This window comes from Palaemon carinicauda, chromosome 10 (assembly GCF_036898095.1).
Source record: "Palaemon carinicauda isolate YSFRI2023 chromosome 10, ASM3689809v2, whole genome shotgun sequence".
NCBI classification, from domain to species: Eukaryota; Metazoa; Arthropoda; class Malacostraca; order Decapoda; family Palaemonidae; genus Palaemon; species Palaemon carinicauda.
The window spans coordinates 140,443,019-140,454,092 of NC_090734.1; the positions used below are offsets into that span (position 1 = coordinate 140,443,019).

The window sequence follows — 11,074 nt, forward strand, 5'->3', positions numbered from 1 at the left end:
TGGTGAGGAAGAATTGTTTGGTAGCCTCAGTGTTGTCAGGTGTATGAAGACAGAGGAGAATTTGTAAAGAACATGCCAGGCTATTCGGTGTATATCTAGGCAAATGGAATAATAATAATAATAATAATAATAATAATAATAATAATAATAATAATAATAATAATAATAATAATAATAATAATAATAATAATTCTTTTATCGTTATTACAAAGTTATAGCAATAATAATAAAAATATAAAGATAAGTAGATAGAGGTGATATGGAGGATTATATTGAACATGCCTTGGTTTTATAGTGAAGTGTTTTCAAAGTCAATACACCCTCATTCTCTCATATCATAACATAATAAGGATAATATTGAATTGTTATTCTTGATAATATAATGATAAAATATGATATCATTATTAACAATAAAAAGTATAATAATTACTAGAATAATAATACTAAAAGTGGAACTATGTAGGTTTGGGTGGTTCTATATATACAGGTCCGGATGGTAGTGATTTTAGGCGCTGGTCGTTAATTGGTCCCTATGAACAGAGTTGGTACCAAGTCTAGGATGGAGCAGCTCTCCCAACGGCAGAGGCACTCACTGGGAGAGGATGCGTGAGAGTCAGGCTGCTGCTACACTCACAGATGTAAGAGATAGACGAGTACTGGATAATTCTGTGCTGGGGTCCAATAGTGGGGCTCTACATCAAGCAAGGTGTTATACAGCTCAGCTCCAAGGTCCAGTGAGCCCCGAGCTGCTTCCTTATTGACTGAGGCGCTCGCCAGGAGAGTTTCAGTCACAGGCAATATGTCAGGTTGCTGATCATCCTTATGTTCGTCGATGTTGGAGGGAGATTGGTTGGTGTTCCTACAGCAGGAGGGTGGGGGAGGAGCATTTTCTGTGTGGTTGGGCTTTTCCTGCTATATGAGCAGGGCTTGCAGGATCCTTAGTGCTCTGCTGTCTAGGGCGTTGCCGATAATCATTATATTGCCAGTGATGCTTTTGTAGTGCATGAGGAGTTGGTGCATCTTAATAGCACCCAGCTGAACAGCTCCAGGTATCGAGACAAAAATTTAGAAAGTTTCATTGCTGTTATTCCAATCAACAGTAGGACACATGACTTCTACAGAAAGTCCTGTGCGGGAGGGGACGTGTTGTTCTTCATAATGAGGGATCTGGTCCCCATACTTTGATGATAAATGAAAAAGTTGCTTTCAGTTTTTACTTCTAGGGCTATAACATTGTTCTTAATAATTTCCATCAAAGCCTTCTTGTATTCCTGTTGATGATTGTACATGAAGCCCTATTAGTAAAGGTACACGTACTGCTGTGTAATTAACATTTTCAGTAAAGAAAGAAAAAACTCATAGAAAACGCTGCTGCAAGTACCCATGTCACCTGCATACGTAGTATGGCCCTGGCATTGCAGTTTAATTGATAATCCTTGTTATGTTACAAGTTATGATAAAGCCAGCAAAATTCTAAGAAAATATCCCTAGTAGTGCTCACGGTTCCTTCAAGCCGAGTACAGTCAAAGTACTGTAATGTACCGATGATCCTACATGTTCAGATAAAACTAAGAAAAATTCCAGACAATCCAGGCTGGATGTAACTATAATCTTGCATGCTAAGTATAGTCCAAGTAGTGTGGTGCAATTGAAATTTTGGGTTAAGTCATATATTCCAAGAATGCTACAAAAAATCCTAGAAGTGCCATCGTATATCCTTACTGAGCATATTCCTGGTACTGTGGAGTACCAGTGATGTTAAATTATCCGATAAAGGCAGCAAAAATTCTGAACATTGATACTTGATTTGCCATTGGGTAATCCATAAAGAGGATAGTTAAGGTACTTGAATGGTATTATTAGAACTCAACACAAATGGGGTTCTGTTGTTATTACTCATATTGGTATTATTATTCTTGTCAGGTTTTTTTTTATCATTAATAAATCTGACAATTTTGAAGTATTTACTTTTAAACTTAAGCAACATTGTTAGCCATATAGGGGAAGCATAAATCAAGAATATTTTGCAGGTTTATGCAGCGCCCCTATAAATGAAGAAATTAAAATAAAAAGACTGGTCTTCGGAATCTCTAGGACCACTGCATCACTTTCATTCATTTTTTTGCTGAAGATACCATGGTTCATGGTCTAGTGCAGACGCAAGTAAGAGCTAGTTCTTTTACATAGTTTTTGAGATATCATGACATCAAAAAAGGCTGCCACATGGGCAAAGACGCTAAATCAGAAACTACTTGGCCGACTTGAACTAAATTTGGTGAAAATGTAGAGGACCATGGGGCGACGTAAACTGTGCAATATTAATGACCTAGAAGTCAGTGGACGATTTTTGGGAAAAAGACTGATTTTTTGTAAAAAAGTAAAAAAAAAAATGTACGGTACTAGCTAGCCCGATATCATGCTAGGTTTCATCCAAGCCTGAAAAGTTGTGATTACGTAAGCTTCCTAGGTAACCTTGACAGTAGAATGCTAGCTACTTAGTTAAAAAGTGTAGTTTAGTTCCCTTTGTAGGTCTATAATTAATACTATGCTATATCCAATCTTTCTATTGTTTTAATATACTTAAGGACAAATTATTTGTAAATCGAGTGCGGAGTTCTGTCTAAAAAGAGCTTCAGCTATTTTAATGTTCTCCAGTTATTATTATTATTATCATTATTATTATTATTATTATTATTATTATTATTATTATAATTTTAAGATAGCTTACTCAAAAATATATCTTATTTCATAACTGTAGTAAGACTGTTGAATGTTGTAGCTTTTTAATATTCTGTGTCATTCGTTGTCACTAATTAATTTGAATAATGGGTTAGTTCAAAGTTATGGAAAGAAGAAAAATTATGATCTATTGTAACTAGGGCTAGGGTAGCACACCTTGAATTGGTCTTTATCTAGCATTTTTACGAATGAATTATCTTAAACATAGATAGCAAAACCTGCCGTAAATGTTAGATAAAACCCTGAACGGAGTTGTCTTCAACTGTTATTTGGACTTTCTAACCATGGTGAGGGAAGGCTATATGCAGGATTCGTCTATCTTATTGCTGGTGTTATAACCTAATAAAACCATGCAGTTGATAGATATGTGATAACCTACTAATATCATAGTTATGTGACATACATTACTTCGCACATGTATCACACACGCTTGTACATTGTAATGGTATTTCCCTTTTTTTTTCTTTTATATATGGTCATTATCGCTCTCCCTTCCCACTGATAACCTGTCTGTTCATATATTTTCCTGTATAATTGTATTTGAGCTATTGTGCTGTTCCTTACTGGAACGGGTTGTATACATACAAGCTCAGACAAAACCACAGCCCAGGCCAGATTAAGAACTCAAGGAAGAACTATTACCAACGATCATAGCTAACTAAACTATTGCACTATAACCAGAGATATGAAATACATTTTTACTATCATTCAAAATCCCCCAAAGCAAAAATAACCAAAATTGCACTTACTGTTATAAAAAATAAACACTTGCAAGCTAGTTGAAATAAATATAAATAAATCCAGCAATTACAAACCCACTGTCTCTGCTTGCAGTCAAATCCAGAGGAGTATTCACTCAAGGAACCCATTGTCCTAAGTAGCAGGTTAAGTTTTGTGTTTGGTTCCATTAACCTCAGGCAGGGTAAAATTTGAAGTCAGCTATGATATTATAGGGGCTAGTACAGGATCCTCAGTGGTATCTGAATTTGAGTTTCAAAGATAGATTTGAACTGCTTATATGACCATGGCAAATGGAGATTGTGGTCTGGGGTGCAAGATAGTTAGTTTTTCTAGGTTGAGTTTCAAAATGGGGGTTTCCAATTAAATATTTTACATTGCAGATGAATAATATTAAATGTAAGGCATCCAAGTATGATGTGCCGTCCTTGCTAACCTGAAGTGGTTTTAGGAGGCACAATGGTTACATAGTTATTATTTTTTCATCTTCCAATGTTCTTAAGAAGACTCAAGTAGGAGTTTTCCCCCGATCCAAGTTTGAAGGCGTGGTAGCTTGTGGTTGGGTGAATCAGTAGATAGGGCTGATGCTATACGTCAGAATTGAGGATTTATTAAGAAGCGACGTATGTGTAAAGAATTTCTATTTTATATAATCGAATTTAAGAATCTTTTAACATTTCCAGACTCAAGATGTAGGTTCAAAGATCCATGTCTTAGGGCATTTCCATAATAAACCCTAAAATAGGTTGTTCTGATGACATATACGTCAATTATAAATAATATAGTGAAGGCATCCTACTTACGAAGCATCACAACTGGAGAGGCCCAGAGGACTCACTTTCTCAATCATACCTTGCTCTTTTAATTTATTACTTTCTCTTCCAATTGCCTCTACATGATGGATGGGATCCCCATAAGGTTTAAAACGAATTGGCGAGTGACTGCCAGTCTCGATGTTAAATAGATACTTAGTAATTCTCTCAGTGGTTCATCTCTAACTACAATTACGTCCGCAAAACCCCCTACAATATTTCCCAGTCTTGTGTGATAATTAATTGGGGTCACTCCAACAGCTGTTTGACGGAGCTTTCTCAGCCTATCACCACTGGAACCTTCACCATGGAAGTACGAGTACGCCAGTCCGTCTGGCTGTCACACTCAAACATAACTCAAAGTCGCAGACTGACTCAGTGCCTAAGTGGAACCACTGGGTACATACATTTATAAAGGGAATTTCAACCTTTCCTTTGGTGATGGTGGTGACTCCTGGAGACATGAAATCCCCCCACTTTTGATGTGGTTTTACGTAAACTAGGTCGCCTTTGCGCAGGAACCGCCTTCACTATCCCAGTGAGGATGACCCTAACTCGAGGTCGTGTTTCACCTATAAAAGGTATCTCTGTCTCTTTCCCCTGGTCCTACTTTCCACCTCACTTGTAATCCCTCCCCATCAGGCCCCCGTATTCCCTATAGTCACTTGATTTTCCTTGAGGAAATCAATCCCGAGGATAATGGCAATATCCCCAATATTTAATGTCGGGATGACATAGAAGGCATTGGTCACTTTTTGACCCTGAAGGTTGAATAATTGTCTGATGATATGTCGGGTCATTAGTTTGTGACCACCTGCCGTTTTCAACACCAGGCACTCCTTCAATGTATGAAGAGCATCAGTCTCCAGATGCTCTTCTATGAGGGGTACGCTGGCCCCGGAATTAAGCAGAACGCATTACATTATTATTATTATTATTATTACTTACTAAGCTACAACCCTAGTTGGAAAAGCAGTATGCTATAAGCCCAGGGGCTCCAACAGGGAAAATAGCTCAGTGCGGAAAAGAAAAAAGGAAAATAAAATATTCTAAGAAGAGTAACAACAATAAATATCTCCTATATAAACTATAAAAACTTTAACAAAACAAGAGGAAGAGAAATAAGATAGGAGAGTGTGCTCGAGTGTACCCTCAAGCAAGAGAACTCTAACCCAAGACAGTGAAAGGCCATGGTACAGAGGCTATGGCACTACCCAAGACTAGAGAACAGTGGTTTGATTTTGGAGTGTCCTTCTCCTAGAAGAGCTGCTTACCATAGCTAAAGAGTCTCTTCTACCCTTACCAAGAGGAAAGTGGCACTGAACAATTACAGTGCAGTAACCCCTTGGGTGATGAAGAATTGTTTGGTAATCTGTGTTGTCAGGTGTATGAGGATAGAGGAGAATATGTAAAGAATATGCCAGACTATTCAGTGTGTATGTAGGCAAAGGGAAAATGAACCGTAACCAGAGAGGAGGATCCAATGTAGTACTGTCTGGCCAGTCAAAAGACCCCATACACGATTCTAAATCTATTCCATGAACGGGGACCGCATTCCTACTCTCATGTGTGGGAGTGGTGGTGAGAGGCTGCTGCTCTACCTCCCGAATCCCCTCAGGCACTATCTCGGAAGCCGTGCTCGCCTACCAGGGCGTATCCCTCACTGCTGCCTGGGGTACTGACTGGTTTCCCCCGATGCTGGGCTGGGGATGCCGGCTGACTCCTTGGCACTTCTGTCCCCAGTCCTAGCGGGTCTGATGGATGGCCTGATGGACACTTCGTCTTCCCCTTCCTCTTGTTGGTGCATGGGTGGCATGGTTTCTTATGCTGACGCTATTATTTGGACTGCTGTTCAGTAGATGATCTATGGCATGGCATCCAAAACACCACCGCTGATCGTCGGAGGAGCATGCAGCCAGGAGTTGCCACCTCCCACCACATTTCCAACAACCAGGAGCTATCCCATTCCTACCTCTCTGACCTCTTCCCCTTCGAGGTCCTCTTCTACATGCAACCCATCCTTTAGAGATTTTCAAAGCTGATTGGGCGCCGGCCTGCATTGAAGGCTGGGCCGCTGCCATAATGGGGGGGGGGAAGCGTTCATCCATCAACCTGCCTGTCCAAATCCTCTCTGGTTGAGCATCATCTGTGAGGTAGGGATGGCAACTTTCAAGGGTTTCCCAGACTCGAACGGGAGAATAACTACAGTTTCGGGGAGAGCCTTCATTAATATTCTTCGACAGAACGCATCTTTTTCTTCAGGTGTCTCCTCTGCTTTACGTGCCAAGCTATAGAAATCTCTAGTTATACGGTTGACATATACGGCGATGCTTTCTCCAACCAGTAAGTCCGAGCTATAAGCCGCCCACAATCCTTGTTTTTCTTTTTTATGGAGAGCGAAGTGTTTCAGGAGTCCCTTCTGGAATGACTCCCATTTTGTAATGTCATGATCCAATCCACCTAACGAGGAAGCCGCGGCCCCGGTCATCTTTTGTGTGGTTTGGGCATCCGCAGAGTGTCAGAACAACCAGGGGCGGCCTTTTTGATGGTTGTCAAGAAGGATTCGATCGACAAGAATCCCTCTAAGGACTGTATATTATCAAGTTCAGGAGCAGGTCTTAGTAAAACTTTGAGTTTATTTACCATTTCCACCATTTAGGTCACATCTGCCACGGTGGTGTCCATGACATTTCCCAACCGGGTTAAGATTGTAATGTCACTACCACTGTTTTGTCGTTTTTGTACGTCTCTGCGTAATTCCGCTAGTTCACACCTGATTTCTTGTAGGAGTAACGGTGGGACCATTTCAAAATTCTGTTCACCGAGTACTGAGTCGACAATACATAGGGGATTCATTTCACCCCTCTATCCGCCACTGACACTCGACGTCGAACTTCTCGTGTTGACCATTATTATTGATATCTTTTGTTTCCACTTTTTCCATAATCGCACGTCGGCTAAAATCGCTTAACACAGACGTTAATCTATTTCTGCACCACACCTGACACCATTTAATATGAACCGATCTTGGTCGTATTGGGGTTCAATCAACTTAGGAAAACACGTATGTGGTGGGTGGTTCATGGACAAATAATAGCCGAGTTGATCGTTTTACACAGACAATATTCTCTTAAGATGACATGGGAGCCCTTAATTGTCATTACGTTACGTTACTAGATATCCGCTAATGTCACCAACTTCTCTTTGATTGACTATGTTGACAACGTCGGTTCCAGGTCGTTTAATACCTCCTCAAACAACCCCTTCCTATCCCACCATTGTGCAACATATCTTGAGATTTTTGGCTGGACCAGCATTTATAGAACCTCCTAATTACTGTACAAGATGAGAAGAGTTGCAGGACTGCATCATTTTGGAGAAAAGGGAGAGCGTGCTCTTATGAACAAATACCCAATCTATCACTAAATAATTTTATAATGACCGTATCCCCTCTAATTACATTCTCCCTGGGTGTGTCTGTAATTTACATGTGAATCGTTGTTATCTTCCATTATGATAATTTTACAATAAACTATTCCAGTAATCTAAAAGTAAGCGAGAGACTTATATTTAGAGTTTTGTTGAAGATGTACTTGAATCAGATATTCACTTTTAAGAATATTTCTGCTCATGGTTCTGGGAAAATTAACTTAAACAATAAATCCTCTTTTGATGTAAAGGTCGTCAATTTCCCCGCTTCTCATCATTTATTATTCAATTGCCACACATAGGGATAAATTGTTGGCCTTACGGTTGGTTAAAGAGCATTAAAAATAAGTGTAATAATGAGCAAGAGACCAAGTGTCACATCTACTGAAAATTGACTTGAGACATGAACAATGATGAAATAACACTAGAATAACACACAAGAAGCAATAAATAAACATATAGGGAGAAGAGGAAAGGAAAAACTCAGAATTAAAGTCAGTTAAAAAGCATAACGAAAGAAGATAAAGGACTAGTGGATGTCCTTAGAAAAATTAAGAAGAAAATCCTGACAATGATGTAGAGAATAGTAGCAGCTAGGAGGGGTGGCGTGTACTAGTTAGCCGTGGAGGACCATTAGGGAAGAGACCTTAGTGCCTTTCCACCGAGATGGGCGGGTCAGAAATGACGACGCCCAAGGGAGGAAACATTTTTTAGGAAACACACCCATCCCAGTGAGATTGGCAAGACAATGTTCCTGTGCGGAACAAGGATTGTACATCCACATGTGCACCTAAAATGGCCGGTTTGTTCAGTTTACCATCGCGGGAGCAACAACATCGAAATTCATCATTCGAGATGAGAGGCCGAGACCCATCTATTGGGTCCTATGAGACGTTCATCATGACCAGTTTGGGTGCTCGTAAATGACTAACAATGGAGGACTCCCTCGTCAAATCAAAAGCTGGGGGAGCTCTGACAAACACAGAACGCTCACGAAGGCCAAGGACTGTCCCGGAAATTTGAAGAGGTTCTAGACAGCAACTGTAGAATGACAACAATCAACCCACATACAAGTTAACCCTAGTTAGTAGATCATACCTGCGCATAACGCTATAGGAAATCCTGTGCCCATATGGAATCATTGTAGGAAAAAGTATGCAAACAGGCTTTATTTTACCTAAAATATACAAAAGTAAAAAAAATAATATTCCTGAACAAATATCACCCTCAATTATGACAATTAAACTTAACAAAATATATTTTTGATTTATTAGAAAAAAACTTTGATCTAAAAAGATCTTATCAATTGAGGTACTGTAATGATAAAAAAAACACGCCATTCAGCAAAAAAGATTTTAGAATTTATGAACTAGGAACTATAAAGAATCCCCTAGGCATCTTGTTCATCCTGGGAACCACAGAAAACATCGGCCCTGGAATAAATAAAAACGGACATATTATTATTTACACTCCAACAGCAAACACTTGAGTCTTCAGCTATGATGATATGTTCTGGTGAATTTTATGCTTGTATATGCAATAAAACTTTTTTTTCTAATAACTTTGTTTCTAGTATATTTCCAATGTCTGAATGCAATAAGAAAAAAATACAGTTACCTGCTACTTGATGTCCTCATCATCATCTTCACATTTGTGGAAAATGACACTGTAGTGTCGCGGACAGACTGCCCTCACACAGTACGAGCAGTATGTCCTTGTTTGGCTAGCTGTTTTCCATTCGCAGATACTGCATCTCTTCTTCCCTTGGCCTGCCTGCTGGGTCTGGGGTTCCTCATTGCTTGTGAAAGAGAAGCAGGCACGTATGAGGTGGCTGACTGACAACTTCATCCCAGCCTGTTGCAATCTCTTTCCTGTCAAAGGCTGGACCAACTCCCTGGCGAGAGTGTGCATGAAGAGGCACCAAAATTTTGTTTGACAGTTTTGCTGAAGCTTACTAAGAATAAAGCAATTTATCACAGCAGTATTTAGCATGGCATAAAACAAGCAAAGTGGCCAGCGTCTGGTTTTCTGGTTGCAGCTGTACCTGGTACACATCATGTCCAGTATATCCACTCCTCCCTTTGTTTTATTATAAAAGTGTATTGCTTCAGGTTTGTTTCTTTCACCGATAGCAGAAGAGTTGTGCTTGGATAACAGAAGTAGCACAATTTTATCCTTTTTTGTTTGAATGACACTATACTCACATTTTCATGGAACACAAAGATGCTAGAATCTACTGGCCTACTGAACTTTTTGTCCACCATTATTTTAGAAACATACCTTTTCCTTCATGAAGTCCCAATTAGGTAGGTGTTCCTCTTGTACAGCTCTTTCACCAGGGACAGCAAAGTAAACCAGTTGTCCACTGAGATTGTACAGTTGCTGTCTAAGTAGGGCTCTGTAAGAGTCATAGTGTATTATTCCCCCAGTTTAACAGGAACTACTCAGGGGCGTCTATGTTCAGCAAGGTCCAAAATGCCATTTAGCATGAAACTGTTCCTAGCACCACATGCCATATTCATCTTTATGTCATATTTGGGTGGTTTATACCGCTTATAGTAGCGGAAAGGACACCGTCCCCTAAATCCAACCATCTGCTCATCAACAGTGATTGCATTTCCTGGTACATATTTTTTCTGAAAATTATCAAGAAAACACTCCCATGTGTTTCGCCAAGGAGCCAGCTTGTCAATCTTCATTCTTTCATTCCGTGTGGTGTGGTCCTCAAACCTGAGTGACCTTAGGAGGAAATTGAATCTTTTTTCATTCATCGCAGAACAATATAGGGGAGACCTATGCTGTTTGCTCCACATTTCCGCAACAGTGATACAGTTATCTTGCTTCCCACCACTCTGGATTAGTATGCCCATTAGTGCTTCTATCTCCTCTGGGCATGTGTGTGCAAATGTTACATCTTTGGTTTTATAAATCTGTGCCAGCATATTTATCTTCATATTTGTGTACTTTACAATGTCGGCCACCATATCTTCATCCACAAAAAGAGAGAAGAACTCACTGGGGGTGGTTGGTACTCTTGATGCATCTGTGAGGCCAGGAGTGTTGGGGACTCGTGGGTTTCTTGCAGTAACTCTCCGGGGCAGATGTCTCCTTGACCACTTAGTGTTATCGGAAGATTGACATTGTGTAGCTGATATTTGAAAAATAGTACTAGGGCATGAAGATGTATCCTGGGTTGAAGAAGGGCTAATAGTGGGAGGAGGGTTAGTCTGAACACTAGGAGGGCCAGCAGTAGGAGAAGGACTAATAGCAGTAGAAGTTGCGATGGTGGCAGTAGGGGATGACACTGGTGACATCTTAGGTTCATGAAGAATCATCATCGGCATGTCATCGATGTC

At 40.0% G+C, this 11,074-nt stretch overlaps 1 protein-coding gene across 1 annotated transcript; it reads right to left on the minus strand.

Annotated features, from left to right (window-relative positions):
* Nucleotides 1–10,162: 10,162 nt before the first annotated feature.
* On the minus strand, nucleotides 10,163–10,702 carry LOC137648279 (uncharacterized). Its single transcript, XM_068381206.1, has one exon. It carries the CDS (start codon nucleotides 10,700–10,702, stop codon nucleotides 10,163–10,165), a length of 540 nt encoding a protein of 179 aa, XP_068237307.1.
* Between the last annotated feature and the right edge of the window lie 372 nt (nucleotides 10,703–11,074).

What these genes read in the sequence shown, in the direction of transcription:
- LOC137648279 (XM_068381206.1), bottom strand. Translation starts at nt 10,702, where the DNA reads ATGGTGGCCGACATTGTAAAGTACACAAATATGAAGATAAATATGCTG.